This window comes from Haliotis rubra, unplaced genomic scaffold (assembly GCF_003918875.1).
Source record: "Haliotis rubra isolate DU_JTF1 unplaced genomic scaffold, ASM391887v1 Scf18, whole genome shotgun sequence".
Classification (NCBI taxonomy): domain Eukaryota; kingdom Metazoa; phylum Mollusca; class Gastropoda; order Lepetellida; family Haliotidae; genus Haliotis; species Haliotis rubra.
In genome coordinates, this window is record NW_025765780.1 from 987419 (window position 1) to 1007493 (window position 20075).

The following is a 20075-nucleotide window of genomic DNA, read 5'->3' on the forward strand; positions in this document are numbered from 1 at the left end:
GATGAAACGATGGTTCGATGTGATATAGGACTGAATGATGAAACGATGGAGTGATGCGATATACGACGAAGTGATGAAACGATGGTGTTAGGCGATATACGACTGAGTGATGAAACGATGGAGTGATGCGATATACGACTGAGTGATGAAACGATGGTGTGATGCGATATACGACTGAGTAATGAAACGATGGTGTGATGCGATATACGACGGAGTGATGAAACCATGGAGTGATGCGATATACGACCGAGTGATGAAACGATGGAGTGATGCGATATACGACGAAGTGATGAAACGATGGTGTGAGGCGATATACGACTGAGTGATGAAACGATGGAGTGATGCGATATACGACAGAGTGATGAAACCGTGGAGTGATGCGATATACGACTGATTGATGAAACGATGGAGTGATGCGGTATACGACTGAGTGATGAAACAGAGTGATGTGATATACGACTGAGTAATGAAACGAAGGAGTGACGCGATAGACGACTGATGAAACGATGGAGTTATGCGATATACGACAGAGTGATGAAACGATGGAGTGATGCATTCAAACGACAGAGTGATGCGATGAAACGATGGAGTGATGCAATTAGACGGCAGAGTGATGCAATGAAACGATGGAGCGATGCGATATACGATAGAGTGATGAAACGATGGTGTGATGTGATATACGACAGAGTGATGAAACGATTGTGGGATGCGATATACGACTGAGTGATGAAACGATGGTGGGATGCGATATACGATGGAGTGATGAAACCATGGAGTGATGCGATATACTACTGAGTGATGAAACCATGGAGTGATCCGATATACGACTGAGTGATGAAACGATGGAGGCGATGCGATATCACGACGGAGTGATGAAACGATGGAGTGATGCGATATACGACTGAGTGATGAAACGATGGAGTGATGCGATGAAACGATGGTTCGATGCGATATAGGACTGAATGATGAAACGATGGAGTGATGCGATATACGACGAAGTGATGAAACGATGGTGTTAGGCGATATACGACTGAGTGATGAAACGATGGAGTGATGCGATATACGACTTTGTGATGAAACGATGGAGTGATGCGATATACGACTGAGTGATGAAACGATGGTGTGATGCGATATACGACTGAGTAATGAAACGATGGTGTGATGCGATATACGACGGAGTGATGAAACCATGGAGTGATGCGATATACGACTGAGTGATGAAACGATTGTGGGATGCGATATACGACTGAGTGATGAAACGATGGTGGGATGCGATATACGACGGAGTGATAAAACCATGGAGTGATGCGATATACTACTGAGTGATGAAACCATGGAGTGATCCGATATACGACTGAGTGATGAAACGATGGAGCGATGCGATATACGACGGAGTGATGAAACGATGGAGTGATGCGATATACGACTGAGTGATGAAACCATGGAGTGATGCGATATACGACAGAGTGATGAGACGATGGAGCGATGCGATATACGACAGAGTGATGAAACTATGAAGTTATGCGATATACGACTGAGTGATGAAACGATGGAGTGATGCGATGAAACGATGGTTCGATGCGATATAGGACTGAATGATGAAACGATGGAGTGATGCGATATATGACGAAGTGATGAAACGATGGTGTTAGGCGATATACGACAGAGTGATGAAACTATGAAGTTATGCGATATATGACTGAGTGATGAAACGATGGAGTGAGGCGATATACGACTGAGTGATGAAACGATGGTCCGATGCGATATACGACTGAGTAATGAAACGATGGTGTGATGCGATATACGACTGAGTGATGAAACGATGGTCTTAGGCGATATACGACTGAGTGATGAAACGATGGTGTGATGCGATATACGACGAAGTGATGAAACGATGATGTGATGCGATATAGGACTGAGTGATGAAACCATGAAGTGATGCGATGAAACGATGGTTCGATGTGATATAGGACTGAATGATGAAACGATGGAGTGATGCGATATACGACGAAGTGATGAAACGATGGTGTTAGGCGATATACGACTGAGTGATGAAACGATGGAGTGATGCGATATACGACTGAGTGATGAAACGGTGGTGTGATGCGATATACGACTGAGTAATGAAACGATGGTGTGATGCGATATACGACGGAGTGATGAAACCATGGAGTGATGCGATATACGACTGAGTGATGAAACGATGGAGTGATGCGATATACGACGAAGTGATGAAACGATGGTGTGAGGCGATATACGACTGAGTGATGAAACGATGGAGTGATGCGATATACGACAGAGTGATGAAACCGTGGAGTGATGCGATATACGACTGAGTGATGAAACGATGGAGTGATGCGGTATACGACTGAGTGATGAAACAGAGTGATGCGATATACGACTGAGTAATGAAACGAAGGAGTGACGCGATAGACGACTGATGAAACGATGGAGTTATGCGATATACGACAGAGTGATGAAACGATGGAGTGATGCATTCAAACGACAGAGTGATGCGATGAAACGATGGAGTGATGCAATTAGACGGCAGAGTGATGCAATGAAACGATGGAGCGATGCGATATACGATAGAGTGATGAAACGATGGTGTGATGTGATATACGACAGAGTGATGAAACGATTGTGGGATGCGATATACGACTGAGTGATGAAACGATGGTGGGATGCGATATACGACGGAGTGATGAAACCATGGAGTGATGCGATATACTACTGAGTGATGAAACCATGGAGTGATCCGATATACGACTGAGTGATGAAACGATGGAGCGATGCGATATACGACGGAGTGATGAAACGATGGAGTGATGCGATATACGACTGAGTGATGAAACGATGGAGTGATGCGATGAAACGATGGTTCGATGCGATATAGGACTGAATGATGAAACGATGGAGTGATGCGATATACGACGAAGTGATGAAACGATGGTGTTAGGCGATATACGACTGAGTGATGAAACGATGGAGTGATGCGATATACGACTTTGTGATGAAACGATGGAGTGATGCGATATACGACTGAGTGATGAAACGATGGTGTGATGCGATATACGACTGAGTAATGAAACGATGGTGTGATGCGATATACGACGGAGTGATGAAACCATGGAGTGATGCGATATACGACTGAGTGATGAAACGATGGAGTGATGCAATATACGACGAAGTGATGAAACGATGGTGTGAGGCGATATACGACTGAGTGATGAAACGATGGAGTGATGCGATATACGACAGAGTGATGAAACCGTGGAGTGATGCGATATACGACTGAGTGATGAAACGATGGAGTGATGCGGTATACGACTGAGTGATGAAACAGAGTGATGCGATATACGACTGAGTAATGAAACGAAGGAGTGACGCGATAGACGACTGATGAAACGATGGAGTTATGCGATATACGACAGAGTGATGAAACGATGGAGTGATGCATTCAAACGACAGAGTGATGCGATGAAACGATGGAGTGATGCAATTAGACGGCAGAGTGATGCAATGAAACGATGGAGCGATGCGATATACGATAGAGTGATGAAACGATGGTGTGATGTGATATACGACAGAGTGATGAAACGATTGTGGGATGCGATATACGACTGAGTGATGAAACGATGGTGGGATGCGATATACGACGGAGTGATGAAACCATGGAGTGATGCGATATACTACTGAGTGATGAAACCATGGAGTGATCCGATATACGACTGAGTGATGAAACGATGGAGCGATGCGATATACGACGGAGTGATGAAACGATGGAGTGATGCGATATACGACTGAGTGATGAAACCATGGAGTGATGCGATATACGACAGAGTGATGAGACGATGGAGCGATGCGATATACGACAGAGTGATGAAACGATGGAGCGATGAGTGATGCGATGAAACGATGCTCTAGATGGTTAGGTTTTACAATGCTCATGATAGTTAGCTTTAACACTTCCTATGATGGGTTTTACACTGCTGTAGATGGTTTGGTTTTACACTGCTCTAGTTGGCTGGGTTTATCACTAGTCTGTATGTTGGCTGGATTTCCTGTTACATAAATGTGTAATTTGACTGCGTAAAGACAGTACAAACTTAAAACTCCTCAGTTCCTCAATGCTAATCACTAAATTATTCAATGTTACCATGAAATATAACGAATTTCAGTTTTACCTGTTATGGCAAGTACAGCTGGGGCATTGTTCTAATAGAGGAGAACAACATGCGACACTTCTCTTGGATAGACTCGCGCAACAAGTTGTATACGTTGGTATGATATTCTCATGGTTAATCTCTGTGCTAGATAATCGATGTGTATTATCCCTTTGCTGTCCTGAGAGGAAGATGCAACGACTTTCGTAGCGGAATTGTATGCTGTAAAATACGTCCTCGTTTGCGGAACTGGAAGTGTTTCCGCTCTTACAGATTCTTGTTTCCCTTCCGGACTATAAATGTCACATATCTTCAAAAACGTAACAGTTAACAACCTGTCCTTTCAGATAAGCTGTGTTCCTCTGGTGTGTGTGTGTGTGTGTGTGTGTGTGTGTGTGTGCGTGCGTGCGTGCGTGTGTGTGTGTGTGTGTGTGTGTGTGGTGGTGTTGGTTTTTGCACCATGTAACGAAGCTTACAACATTATGGATGAACACCGCTTGTTTATTGCAAAGAGTGACGGTTCGATGCAGATTCCTGCATCGTTATGAACCTAAAGGGTCTACTCCCATTTGTGAGAACTCCCAATTGTGAGACTCCCAGTTATGAGACAGTGGAGTAGGTAATTAACAAAGAAAACACACCATACTCCCCTGTCTGATAGAATGGGTTAACCCTTGCTAATTACTGATTTGCTATGTAACTGAATCTTGTGGAAGTCTTAATGAAACTTTAAAAGATAAATTGATTAACATACACTTTGTGTAGGTAACTTCGTGATCATTGAAAGAGAAATTAATTTACCTACTCAGATTTACATCCGTCTCCGAAACTACAAGATAAAGTTTAAGAAATAACTCTGAAATACAAATTTACAGTAGAACTGCCTCTTATGCCAAACCCTTTTTACCCCACACTACCCGTTATAACCTGGATACCATTTTGAACGGAAACAAAGAATTTACTCCTTGTGTAAACCAGAAAATAGTTGAATCTGTCCACGATTATATCATCAAGACACAAGGCTTCAAATTTTCACAGGAAAATACTTAAATTAACTCAACAACCTTCTCATGATTGATTTATATTCCTACAATAGCTTGTTAGACACACACAACTGTAACTCTCTAATTATGACTACTTAGAGAATAGTTGTACTTGATGTATACTTTAAAAATATATTTATGCAATAGTCAATATCGATGATGTCACATCCTCCATTTCATTTTGTGTTATACGTTGCGTGGGAGCGGTGTTAACATAAGCAGTAATGCTTGCTCACCAATCCCAATTCATTTTCATAAATAATAATAAAATATGTTTAAACCAAAATGACTTTCAAATTTCATAATAGTCTATTTCTTCTGTGTAAATAGAATCTTTGATAATCTATTTCATTAATCTACTCATCAATGACTCCTGTGGGTACTCTTCAACAACTGGGCTGATCCCACTTTCATTGTAGGGATGTGGAAACACCACCTTCGTGCACTGAACCATAAATTAATGTGTCTCACAACTGGGAGTTCTCACAAATGTGCATTAATTATGTACACTGTTATAAGCTAAAATGACATGCTCAATAATCAAGAAGGTGTTACATGTAAAGTTAAATGCTTCAATATGTTCTCAACAACTTCTAAAATGCCGATCAAACTATTAGGTGTATTTAAAGTACACATAAACTTTGTTTGTTTTTAACTCTTTTAACTATTACATATGAAAGATTGGTGGTTAGTCTTATGCGGAACACCAAATTCTTTCTTAAAAAACTTGTGGTTAATTAATACCGAGCGATTAAAAGTTGCCAAAAAGTCGCCTGCTTCACTCTCGCCCGCCAACGAAACCACAGACAGGTTACGTAACTCTGTCGCCAGTGCACTGCAGTGAAGTCATGTGATGAAGGATTTTCAGTTAGTTGTATATAAAGTGTGTAGCAAGCTCGTCATTTTGATGATTTCTAGACATCAACGAAGACATGCCGAATCGTTGCGTTGTCGTCAATTGCTCCTAGGGGTCGGGCGATGGTGTCGCCATGCACAGATTTCCACTGGACCCCACAGTTCGTGCTAAATGGGTTATGTTTGTGAGTGCGAAGCGAGCATTGTGGAAGCCTGAAACCATATCTTACTTGTGTTCAGATCGCTTCACGGAAGTTAAAGAATCAAAACTACTTACTAGTTGTAGTAAAATATGTATATGATTGATGACAAAAAAGATTTTCCATGACACAACTTGTAACTTAACGATTTCTTCCTCGGAAGCGAGGTTGTGGTCGAAGTGACAATAATATTGTAAGTAGTATTATATTGACAGCCACCTCGCTTCCACGAGAGAAATTGTTATGTTATAAGCTATGTCATGCAAAACCCTATTGGCCATCAATCAAATACATATTTTACTACCAGTAGAAAGTAGTTTTGATTTTGTAACTCGGTGAAAACAAACCTAATTAAAATAGCATTTATCTTCAGACTGGCGGATGTTCTCGACAGGGCGCCGCCATTTTTGAAAATCGTGAAGTCACAGGCTAAAATCTGTTAGAATTAATGAGATTATAGTTTGTTTTCATCAATTTAGAAAATCAAACTACTTTTACTCGTAGTTAAATATGTATTTGAATCATGACCAAAAGGATTTTGCATGACACAACTTGTAACATAACGATGTCTTCCACGGAAGCGAGGTGGGGGTCGAAGTGACAATACTGCGCGATAAATTTCTTGCTACATTCACGTGGTTAACGTCCACTCACCAGTATGTAGATACTAGTCAATGTACGTCTTTATATTTGGTCTTATAATCCTAATTAGTTTATTATCATACTTGTATGCATTTTGAAACTTAATAAAAAGCAGGCGATCTGCTGATACTTATAGTGCATTTATAACAGGACTGTAATATCTAGACATTTTATAGTTTGCCAATGTGAATCATAATTCTCACACACGCCCTAGTGTATGTTGTCTGTCTCATTACACTTCACGGCGAAAACAATGATTCTGTTGAATGCTACGACACATGAATAACAACAAAATGCAAATATTACAATTAAAACAGATTAAAGTTATAGGGACAATGTCAGGCTATTACCTTGTTCGAGGAATGTATCCCTCAATATCAACAAAAACGAGTGATATGCCATTCATCTTCAGCTGTTGCAAGTGATGTGTGTTTTAACAGTCTAATATACGAAAAAGTGATATATCGTTTCAGGTATTTCAGATTGGTGTATAGTCTCATTGGTCACCCAAGATAGCACACCTGGCAACTAATTGCATAATGTCCGCCATTCTTTACAAAAAAAGTAATTTCGTTAGCCAATAATGAGCAATCAATCAATGTACTGGCGGTTAATCCTTTGAAAGAAGGACGTTGTTTTTACACAGACACAGACACGACAGAGTTTATTCAGTATAGATTAGTAAATCTACATACATAAACACTACCTTTTGACAAATCCGCTGTGCAAGATAAAAGTAATTAATCAATCAGCGTGTTATTGGTTAGTCCTTTAATCGATGTTTAAAATGCTGAGTATTTACTCCAGACACAAGAAATGCCAAATGGGAACCTTTGTCGGGTAATCTAAGTGGTGTTACCACTAATTATACCTTATATAAATTCATTAACTGACCATCAAGTGAATGATGACAAATATCATGCGTAGGTTTATACCACCTAACACGGGTTACAACAAGGGAGTGTTAATTGCTGTATTGCATGCAATTTTAATTGCATGTGAAAACTTATGGGCCGACACTGTTTTGAGAATACGAACAGAACTTCATTGTTGCATAAGGAATACATATAAGCATTTGCTGTGTGCTAAAACTGTATATGTACCTATTTACCTAAGTAAATTTTCAGATTCTTCTAGCAATGACAAAGTAAGGTTGTTTAGTTTACGGATTCAAATAAATCAAATGTCAATTGTTAATATCATACGTCATATTTTCACATGACATGATTAAATATCGAGATAAAAAATACATAGAAAAGGGATCAATTTGGATCAGTCATTATACCATCCAGGCATTAGAAAACTTGAAAAAGCCCACACTGCTTTGATACTTTATTACAATCAGACAAGAACTACCGGGGATATTTTCAAATAACAGCATCTGATGGGCATCCACCCTTCCTAATGTCGCACTGTTTAGGTTGAAGAAATTAACCGTAACCGTGATGAGCGAGGCTGATCATCGTTTTCACTTTCACTAGCGTCTGGCTCGAACAAACAAGGCACCAAGCGATTTTGACAGATTCGTCTATGAAAACAAGTTGTATATCGGAAACTAGGCAAAGCAGGAGACAAAATGAAATGACAGTAGATTGTGAGAACATATAGCTTTAATTTTTCACAACAGTTGTCACGATTTCAGGTTTACACAAATCTGTAAACAAGATAATTTACCCCCTGAAATGTACATGAATTCTGCATCGGCCCTCATTATCTATTCCTCACATGACGTCACAGAGACGCGCCGCTCTGATTGGTTGAAATTTCGTTCGCGAGTGAGAATTGTGCACAAACTGCATCAAAAGGTCGATTTGCACAAAAAGGTCGATTTAAGTTAATTAAAGATCGAAATGAGTAGTTTTAATGACGGGGTTTCATTTATAACGATGCCAATTGGTGATTTATGTATTGGTACCCCCCTAGAGTATATGTGATCTTTAATAACTTTGTTATTTGGGAAGACATCAAATGGGAAAATGAGAAAATAACACCTAACACTGTGGCGCGCATAGAACTGAAGACACTATTACCTTTTTAGTGAAAGAAAATTGGATACATCTAAAAGTCAAGTTATATATACATGCGTGTTCGTCCGCTGTTTACTTTTATGACTTTGTAAAAGTGAAAGTCAGTCATCTGCGTGACTGTACCGTATTTCGATACCCCATGACGGCGTTTCTTGTCCGTCGTTCTGTAGATAGTTAGTGTATATGTCAAATGTGCACAAACAGATGACAACTAATATATTATGGTGAAATGTCGTTTTTATCAGAAATCATCTCATGCTACCAAACGAGGTTGTATAAGTCTTAACGTAAAGAAATGATTGTTGAAATGTCGTTTTTAGCAGTACTTATCTGATACTACAAAACGAGGTTGTATAAGTCTTAACGTAAAGAAATGATTGTTGAAATGTCGTTTTTAGCAGTAATTATCTGATGCTACAAAAAAAGGTGGTATGAGTCACAGTATAAAGAAATGGTTGGTCTAAGGGGATCGGAGAATAATGTTAGAAATATCTTAAGAAACTGTCCGCCCTATTCCATCATTGCTCCATCGCTATATCGCATCGCGTCAACGCTCTATCGATATATCACATCGTATTGTATCTTATCACTGATCGCCGGGAAACGTGCTCACATCATTGTTGGGTGGTACATCTGGAGAACAGCAGCAGAGAGACACAAGTTGGGAATGTTTTATTCATACCCCACCTTTATAATGTGATAAATGATTTCTGGGTTGAATTAGGTATTTCTAATATTCTTTCTTCATACAAGTTAGAATAAAATAACTGTTTGCAATAACATGCAATTTTATTGCAGATCGTGAAATGCATCAGTTGTAAGACAAAGGATAACTAAGAAGATGCTTTCGTAATTCACACACGTCATGCGTATGCAATTTCTTTCCCTTTTTAGTTTCAGAGTCTGGCGTTTCGAAAAATCAACATCAGAAAGTATGCGTTCTTCAGGACGGACAGGTGAGATATCACGCTTCCAATTCATTGTCCATACTGTGTGCTGTAAAATGACGCTGATGTCATGTGAGTGAAGGTTATAGAGGATCGCACCATCATCCTTCAGACGGTATTCTCTAACCGCGCAGCACGAACACAACACGTCAACCATGCCATGCATGTACAACTGTTAAGGTTATACGTAACATCTCAAGCTTGAAACATAAGGCATTACACACTCGTCATTCAAGACAGACCCAGGTACACGCTGATTCTGTGGACAGTTCTTCAATGAAATGTAAACATGTGTTATTACATACGCACAGTTGATAACATATATTAGAATAACAAATTGAGTGAGTGAGTGAGTGAGTTTAGTTTTACGCCGCACTCTGCAATATCCCAGCTATATCGCGAAGGTCTGTAAATAATCGAGTCTGGACCAGACAATCCAGTGATCAACAGCATGAGCATCGATCTGCGCAATTGGGAACCGATGACATATGTCAACCAAGTCAGCGAGCCTGACGACCCGATCCCGTTAGTCGCCTCTCGCGACAAGCATGGGTTACTTAAGGTTCATTCTTACCCGGACCTTCACGGGTAAGAATAACAAAGGTGATATGTACTGTTACTATTATGTTTCTGAATCAACTGATCAGATCACCTTCACTAACATCTTTCTTTTACAGGGATAAAAGAGACTTTGTATCGGGAGGAGCGGCGGCAGGTGTGGCAGGTATGATGACGTGTTAGGTGAGGTCAGGTGAGGTGAGGTCAGGTGAGGTCAGGTGAGGTCAGGTGAAATTGGGTTTTACGTCGTGCTTGAGAATATTTCGCTCATATGACGACGTGCATGCATGTGTATGTGTTGCTGCTTGTACTAGCCCAGACTTAAGCTGGTTTTATAGTGCTAGCCCACTGAGATACCATGCCTAGCCCAGACTTAAGCTGGTTTTATAGTGCTAGCCCACTCAGATACCATGCCGCAGTGAAGCATGAATACCCCACTCAGACACATGATACTGACTCTGAGCCGACCAGTCCTTGTTGTACCCATTAATGCCGAACGCCAGGGAGGGACAAACATTGGTATGACGCGGTCGGGGATCGAACCCACGACCTTCCGCTCTCCGGGCGGACGCTCTAACCACTACACCACGGAGGCGGTCTGACGTGTTAGGTAGGGGATGTGGCTGGTACGAGGAGATGGTATGTGATAGGGTGTAACATTAATTAGTAGCTGTGATAGTAAGTAGACGGTCTCAGATAGTTAGCATAGAAAGGTTTAGCAGTTAATATGCCGAAGCAGGAAGACGCTGAGCAGGATAGCTGGTGTGGTAGATACATGTATTTACAGTGCTGCCTATGGACGGGGTTTCAGGGGATTGTTGGCGTGGTAGAGATGATGTGGCAGATAACAGGGCGTGTCATTGACGTGGCGGGTGAAGGTATGAATGCATGGATGATCAGATGGGTTGGACAAAATGACGGTCTATTTGGTAGGAGGTGTGACAGGTTGGTGACAGATAGGAGGATGTAGCACGTGGGATGGTGTAGCATGAAGGAGGATGTGGCATGTCGTAAGCTGTGACAGTTGAAGGTAGGAGGCCGTCATTGGGAGGTATGCTATCCATAGAAGAATCAAACAAGGGATCGTGTATTATGGGTCTATGAACATGTTGCAGCCATGGCAGGCCGATGCTTGAGTCTGACTTTGCTGATTTTCACGGCAATGCGAAGAAAAGACGAGCTGGTTATAGTAAACTTCGCGTCTAAAATGCGCTCCAACTGCTTTTAGTTATCATCACTGAAACTATTCTGACAGAGATGTACATCTGTATGTTGTAGATACAATGAACATACGTTTCTTGTTTGTCATCAGCTGCTTTCGGGGCCCCCATTGGAGGCGTTCTGTTCAGTTTGGAGGAAGGATGTTCTTTCTGGAACCAGAAACTGACGTGGAGGACGGTAATATCACATCACATCGCCTTTGATGTTCCAAAGGGACTTAGGCTTAGACAAAGACGTGAAGTCGAAAGTCGAAAAGTCGTTTGAGATGGTGTAAAGAATAAAGAATGGGATTAAATCGTGTTATATAATATTTCTCTTTTTAGAATTGACAAAATCTTTTGTAATTCTGTTTTGTGTTACTGTTGGTTTTCACTATGACTTCTTTGTCTCTTTTGTAGTTCTTCTGTTCAATGGCGGCCACGTTCTCGCTCAACTTCTTTCTGTCAGGTATTGACAGTAAAGACTGGGGCTACTTCTATCTACCGGGACTCATCAACTTTGGGGAGTTCAAAGTAAGTAATTTAACAAACACGACACTTCACGACGATGGATGTGGCAAAGCTTCTAAATGCCACTTAAGGAAGGAAATGTCATACAGAGCTTGAAAAAAAAGAAAACTGAACTTGCCACACCGCTGCTCATCCGTCACAATTTACAAGAAAGAAATACAATTGTCAACGCAAAACAAAGACTGACTTCGCTTGAATTTTCTCTCGAGACGTCACTGTCAGATTGCCTAGGTATTGAATAAAACAGTGACTGTGTTTTCACAGGCAAACATAAATATTAGGATAGCAGTGTGGCAAAGCAAATATAATTAAGACCATCCACTGGTTCACTCTCCAGTGAGTTTTTAACGTGTGTATGGACATGTAACGTTTCGCGTGTCATTGGCACCCATCAGAGCGTCATAACCTTTGGTTGTTGTAGCACTGTAATGTGATTTCAATGCCGCATAATGGATGGTTAATTTCATAAAGCAATATATTTCTTTGTCAGAAGTGTTGAACAAAATCGATATGAACTGTTTCACATTGTCAGAGGGGGTTTCATATCAACCATATCGTATCTATGAATATTGGGTGAAGCGTGTCATAGCGTGATTGAGTTTTTGTTACGTCACTTTAAACAGGATTTTAGTTAGACTGCTTGTGAACGACAGCCGGGGGAATTGTGGATGTAGCAGAAACCCTTAAATTCGAGCATTAGGCAAAACCACGAAACCTGTTTTATTACAGAGACGAAAGTAATGAAAGATATGTGTTCATTCTACACAGTGCCAAAGCGAACAGAGTGAAGGATGCCATCTGTGGAACGCCGTAGACCTGCTTATTTTCATCGTGATGGGGTTTGTTGGAGGACTTCTTGGTGCGCTCTTTAACGTCTTCAACAAAGCACTGACTGTTCACAGAATAAAATACTGCCACACGAAGCATAAACTATTCAAGTATGTACCTGTTCTACATAACGACTGACACGTGCAGTATACGAGGGTAACTCGAAGGGTTTTGCCTCACACACAAAATCGTTCACAATAAAAAATATTCACACAGTAGTTTTGAAAATGATCGACTTTGGCATTACTCGCTGATAGTCTGGCCTCGTGGCTAATATTCAATAAAACCTGTTTCCGGACTTTAAGATGTAAGCGAGTAAGCCCCCCTATCTGATTTCTGTATGTCGAAAGTGGGGTCAGTCCGCGTGCTCCCGAATGTGAACAACAAACACTGCTATATTGTAATATGGTGAATAGTTTACTCGTGGATCAGGGCGCCATTGTATCTAAACGCTTTGAGCATGTACTAGTTGCGTGGATATAAATATGCGCTATGTAAATATCCTATCATATCATATGATCTATACCCAACTGGGAATACCACACTGTACCTTTGTAGTGTGGGGCAGTGTACGCTACCTCATCGAGAAGCCATGATGTCATCAATATTTCATACTGGCTCACGGACGTTCACTGAATCGTTCAACAGATTCACACATTCGCAGTTGTATCTTTATAATTATAAAAATGTGGGGTTTTTTCCGCTTTCACTTTGTATTGTTGGTGTTATTTTGTTACATACGAAGTTTCCGAATAGAAGTGGTAAAGAAATGAAAACCTTAAGAAAGCAAACATCTGATTGGGCCACGAACGCAAGCTTCTTTCATCTAGATCAAGGCTTCATGTGACGCGACCGTATATCGAGTTGAACCTGGCATCCTAAAAGATAGGTTTCGTATTTGAAAAAAAATATTTTCTTTAAATGGCATTTATTCCCTAAAGCAGGAAAGGAAGGGCAATGCTCCCCGAGCGCATATCTCCTTCACAACCCGCGTGTACATGGCTCGTTCCTCAGATCGTGTTCAGCGTATCAGCTTCTCAACCCTGTCTAATTCGCTAGCTGACGTCTCCACACCAGCTGGAGTTATCAATCTGAAACGAGGTGTCATGACTTGCAAGACATCGAACTCTTCTTAGCCGTGTTGAAGTCTCACATGACTCAACGCAATATCTATAAGGGCTCTGACGTTTCGAGTTACCCTCGTATAATTACTGATTGGCTATCGTGTTAGATTATGACACGTAGCATAACACTAGCTATGAGCCTGTTTATCTTGATGCTGCTTGTATGAACGGTCCTCCTCTAGATACAGAACACATAATCTGTTTGGTTGACTTTGTTGGTTTGTGTTGCAGGAATGTAAAATCACATCCCAGTCTCGTCCTGCTGCACCTACACACCAGCACAGTGCCACGTATATTCCATGTTAATATTACACCCTCGGTGTATTCACCCCAACACCCTCTGCAATACAACACTAAAAGCAGGAGCGCCATACCTTATCAATCTTATGACAAACACAGGGAATTTGGCTTTTCTTGTCAAACGGCATGTTTATCTGATGGATTAACGTGGCAAGATTGATATTTCCATGCGGTGCAGTCTTCAGCTTGGAGATACAACTGTTAGTTGACGAGAAAGGAACATTGGTCTATATAATGTAGGGTTTTTGGCGGAATGTTTACAATCTTCCCCATAAAACCAACCAGTCACGGAAACCGACTGAAACAGTATGGAAGGTATGACGTGTCCTTGTCACACCGGCGACATATCAGCTTCTTTTGTGGTATAAACAATATTTCACAACTAAATACACAATAAACAGCGTCATATTGATGTGGGCGTTTGTTGGTGAAAAAATGCCTTGTCTCTGTATTAATCCACGTACTCACATATTTTTGCCTCATAAAAACGAATGTCTTCTCCGCGGTGTGATACACGACCTGATCAGACATTAGGAGTATCTGTCTTCTTCAGAGTGTGGTAGTCGGCCTGATCAGACATTAGGAGTATCTGTCTTCTTCAGAGCGTGGTAGTCGGCCTGATCAGACATTAGGAGTATCTGTCTTCTTCAGAGCGTGGTAGTCGGCCTGATCAAACATTAACAGTATCTGTCTCCTTCAGAGTGTAGTACACGACCTAATCAGACATTAGGAGTATCTGTCTTCTTCAGAGTGTGGTACACGACCTGATCAGACATTAGGAGTGTCTGTCTTCTTCAGAGAGGGGTAGTCGGCCTGATCACACATTAACAGTATCTGTCTTCTTCAGAGAGTGGTTGTCGGCCTGATCAGAGAGTCTGTCTTCTTCAGAGTGCGGTAGTCGGCCTGATCAGACATTAGGAGAGTCTGTCTTCTTCAGAGTGTGGTAGTCGGCCTGATCACACATTAACAGTATCTGTCTTCTTCAGAGAGTGGCTGTCGGCCTGATCAGAGAGTCTGTCTTCTTCAGAGTGTGGTAGTCGGCCTGATCAGACATTAGGAGAGTCTGTCTTCTTCAGAGTGTGGTAGTCGGCCTGATCAAACATTAAGAGTATCTGTCTTCTTCAGAGTGTGGTAGTCGGCCTGATCAGACATTAACAGTATCTGTCTTCTTCAGAGTGTGGTACTCGGCCTGATCAGACATTAGGAGTATCTGTCTTCTTCAGAGTGTGGTAGTCGGCCTGATCAGACATTAGGAGTGTCTGTCTTCTTCAGAGTGTGGTAGTCGGCCTGATCACACATTAACAGTATCTGTCTTCTTCAGAGAGTGGTTGTCGGCCTGATCAGAGAGTCTGTCTTCTTCAGAGTGTGGTAGTCGGCCTGATCAGACATTAGGAGAGTCTGTCTTCTTCAGAGTGTGGTAGTCGGCCTGATCAGACATTAACAGTATCTGTCTTCTTCAGAGAGTGGCTTCGGCCTGATCAGAGAGTATCTGTCTTCTTCAGAGTGTGGTAGTCGGCCTGATCAGACATTAGGAGTATCTGTCTTCTTCAGAGTGTGGTAGTCGGCCTGATCAGACATTAACAGTATCTGTCTTCTTCAGAGTGTGGTAGTCGGCCTGATCAGACATTAACAGTATCTGTCTTCTTCAGGGTGTGGTAATCGGCCTGATCAGACATTAACAGTATCTGTCTTCTTCAGAGTGTGGTAGTCGGCCTGATCAGACATTAGGAGTATCTGTCTTCTTCAGGGTGTGGTAATCGGCCTGATCAGACATTAACAGTATCTGTCTTCTTCAGGGTGTGGTAATCGGCCTGATCAGACATTAACAGTATCTGTCTTCTTCAGGGTGTGGTAATCGGCCTGATCAGACATTAACAGTATCTGTCTTCTTCAGAGTGTGGTAATCGGCCTGATCAGACATTAACAGTATCTGTCTTCTTCAGAGTGTGGTAATCGGCCTGATCAGACATTAACAGTATCTGTCTTCTTCAGAGTGTGGTAGTCGGCCTGATCAGACATTAACAGTATCTGTCTTCTTCAGGGTGTGGTAATCGGCCTGATCAGACATTAACAGTATCTGTCTTCTTCAGAGTGTGGTAGTCGGCCTGATCAGACATTAGGAGTATCTGTCTTCTTCAGGGTGTGGTAGTCGGCCTGATCAGACATTAACAGTATCTGTCTTCTTCAGGGTGTGGTAATCGGCCTGATCAGACATTAACAGTATCTGTCTTCTTCAGAGTGTGGTAATCGGCCTGATCAGACATTAACAGTATCTGTCTTCTTCAGAGTGTGGTAGTCGGCCTGATCAGACATTAGGAGTATCTGTCTTCTTCAGGGTGTGGTACTCGACCTGATCAGACATTAACAGTATCTGTCTTCTTCAGAGTGTGGTAATCGACCTGATCAGACATTAGGAGTATCTGTCTTCTTCAGGGTGTGGTAATCGGCCTGATCAGACATTAACAGTATCTGTCTTCTTCAGAGTGTGGTAGTCGGCCTGATCAGACATTAGGAGTATCTGTCTTCTTCAGGGTGTGGTAATCGGCCTGATCAGACATTAACAGTATCTGTCTTCTTCAGAGTGTGGTAATCGACCTGATCAGACATTAACAGTATCTGTCTTCTTCAGAGTGTGGTAATCGACCTGATCAGACATTAACAGTATCTGTCTTCTTCAGGAGTGTGGTAATCGGCCTGATCAGACATTAACAGTATCTGTCTTCTTCAGAGTGTGGTAATCGGCCTGATCAGACATTAACAGTATCTGTCTTCTTCAGGGGTGTGGTAATCGGCCTGATCAGACATTAACAGTATCTGTCTTCTTCAGAGTGTGGTAGTCGACCTGATCAGACATTAAGAGTATCTGTCTTCTTCAGGGTGTGGTAATCGGCCTGATCAGACATTAACAGTATCTGTCTTCTTCAGAGTGTGGTAATCGGCCTGATCAGACATTAACAGTATCTGTCTTCTTCAGAGTGTGGTAGTCGGCCTGATCAGACATTAGGAGTATCTGTCTTCTTCAGGGTGTGGTAATCGGCCTGATCAGACATTAACAGTATCTGTCTTCTTCAGAGTGTGGTAATCGGCCTGATCAGACATTAACAGTATCTGTCTTCTTCCGAGTGTGGTAGTCGGCCTGATCAGACATTAACAGTATCTGTCTTCTTCAGGGTGTGGTAATCGGCCTGATCAGACATTAAGAGTATCTGTCTTCTTCAGGGTGTGGTAATCGGCCTGATCAGACATTAACAGTATCTGTCTTCTTCAGGGTGTGGTAATCGGCCTGATCAGACATTAGGAGTATCTGTCTTCTTCAGGGTGTGGTAATCGGCCTGATCAGACATTAGGAGTGTCTGTCTTCTTCCGAGTGTGGTAGTCGGCCTGATCAGACATTAACAGTATCTGTCTTCTTCAGAGTGTGGTGGTAATCGGCCTGATCAGACATTAACAGTATCTGTCTTCTTCAGAGAGTGTGGTAATCGGCCTGATCAGACATTAACAGTATCTGTCTTCTTCAGAGTGTGGTAATCGGCCTGATCAGACATTAACAGTATCTGTCTTCTTCAGGGTGTGGTAATCGGCCTGATCAGACATTAACAGTATCTGTCTTCTTCAGAGTGTGGTAATCGGCCTGATCAGACATTAACAGTATCTGTCTTCTTCAGGGTGTGGTAATCGGCCTGATCAGACATTAGGAGTATCTGTCTTCTTCAGAGTGTGGTAGTCGGCCTGATCAGACATTAGAGTATCTGTCTTCTTCAGAGTGTGGTAATCGGCCTGATCAGACCTTAATCTGTATCTGTCTTCTTCAGAGTGTGGTAATCGGCCTGATCAGACATTAGAGTATCTGTCTTCTTCAGGGTGTGGTAATCGGCCTGATCAGACATTAACAGTATCTGTCTTCTTCAGGGTGTGGTAATCGGCCTGATCAGACATTAGGAGCATCTGTCTTCTTCAGGGTGTGGTATCGGCCTGATCAGACATTAGAAGTATCTGTCTTCTTCAGGAGGTGTGGTAATCGGCCTGATCAGACATTAACAGTATCTGTCTTCTTCAGAGTGTGGTAATCGGCCTGATCAGACATTAACAGTATCTGTCTTCTTCAGAGTGTGGTAATCGGCCTGATCAGACATTAACAGTATCTGTCTTCTTCAGAGTGTGGTAATCGGCCTGATCAGACATTAACAGTATCTGTCTTCTTCAGAGTGTGGTAATCGGCCTGATCAGACATTAACAGTATCTGTCTTCTTCAGGGTGTGGTAATCGGCCTGATCAGACATTAACAGTATCTGTCTTCTTCAGGGTGTGGTAATCGGCCTGATCAGACATTAACAGTATCTGTCTTCTTCAGAGTGTGGTAATCGGCCTGATCAGACATTAACAGTATCTGTCTTCTTCAGAGTGTGGTAGTCGACCTGATCAGACATTAAGAGTATCTGTCTTCTTCAGGGTGTGGTAATCGGCCTGATCAGACATTAACAGCATCTGTCTTCTTCAGGTTGTGGTAATCGGCCTGATCAGACATTAACAGTATCTGTCTTCTTCAGAGTGTGGTAATCGGCCTGATCAGACATTAAGAGTATCTGTCTTCTTCAGGGTGTGGTAATCGGCCTGATCAGACATTAACAGTATCTGTCTTCTTCAGGGTGTGGTAATCGGCCTGATCAGACATTAACAGTATCTGTCTTCTTCAGGGTGTGGTAGTCGGCCTGATCAGACATTAGGAGAGTCTGTCTTCTTCCGAGTGTGGTAGTCGGCCTGATCAGACATTAACAGTATCTGTCTTCTTCAGAGTGTGGTAATCGGCCTGATCAGACATTAACAGTATCTGTCTTCTTCAGAGTGTGGTAATCGGCCTGATCAGACATTAACAGTATCTGTCTTCTTCAGGGTGTGGTAATCGACCTGATCAGACATTAACAGTATCTGTCTTCTTCAGAGTGTGGTAGTCGGCCTGATCAGACATTAACAGTATCTGTCTTCTTCAGGGTGTGGTAATCGGCCTGATCAGACATTAAGAGTATCTGTCTTCTTCAGGGTGTGGTAATCGGCCTGATCAGACATTAACAGTATCTGTCTTCTTCAGGGTGTGGTAATCGGCCTGATCAGACATTAACAGTATCTGTCTTCTTCAGAGTGTGGTAATCGGCCTGATCAGACATTAACAGTATCTGTCTTCTTCAGGGTGTGGTAGTCGGCCTGATCAGACATTAACAGTATCTGTCTTCTTCAGAGTGTGGTAATCGGCCTGATCAGACATTAACAGTATCTGTCTTCTTCATGGTAATCAGCCTATCAGTGTCTGTCTTCAGGGTGTGGTAATCGAGCCTGATCAGACATTAAGAGATCTGTCTTCTTCAGGGTGTGGTAATCGGCCTGATCAGACATTAACAGTATCTGTCTTCTTCAGAGTGTGGTAATCGGCCTGATCAGACATTAACAGTATCTGTCTTCTTCAGGGTGTGGTAATCGGCCTGATCAGACATTAACAGTATCTGTCTTCTTCAGGGTGTGGTAATCGGCCTGATCAGACATTAACAGTATCTGTCTTCTTCAGAGTGTGGTAATCGGCCTGATCAGACATTAACAGTATCTGTCTTCTTCAGAGTGTGGTAGTCGACCTGATCAGACATTAACAGTATCTGTCTTCTTCAG

General features: G+C 42.0%; 1 protein-coding gene across 1 annotated transcript in view; it reads left to right on the plus strand.

The window, feature by feature from the left end:
• The window catches only part of LOC124273351 (chloride transport protein 6-like), a 121192-nt gene that overhangs the window by 18669 nt on the left and 82448 nt on the right, over nt 1-20075 (plus strand). Inside the window, exons 9-13 of the mRNA XM_046708588.1 lie at nt 9828-9889; nt 10558-10604; nt 11751-11836; nt 12058-12171; nt 12937-13106. Of these exons, the coding sequence (XP_046564544.1) occupies nt 9828-9889; nt 10558-10604; nt 11751-11836; nt 12058-12171; nt 12937-13106 (479 nt within the window). The remainder of the gene's footprint in view (nt 1-9827; nt 9890-10557; nt 10605-11750; nt 11837-12057; nt 12172-12936; nt 13107-20075) is intronic.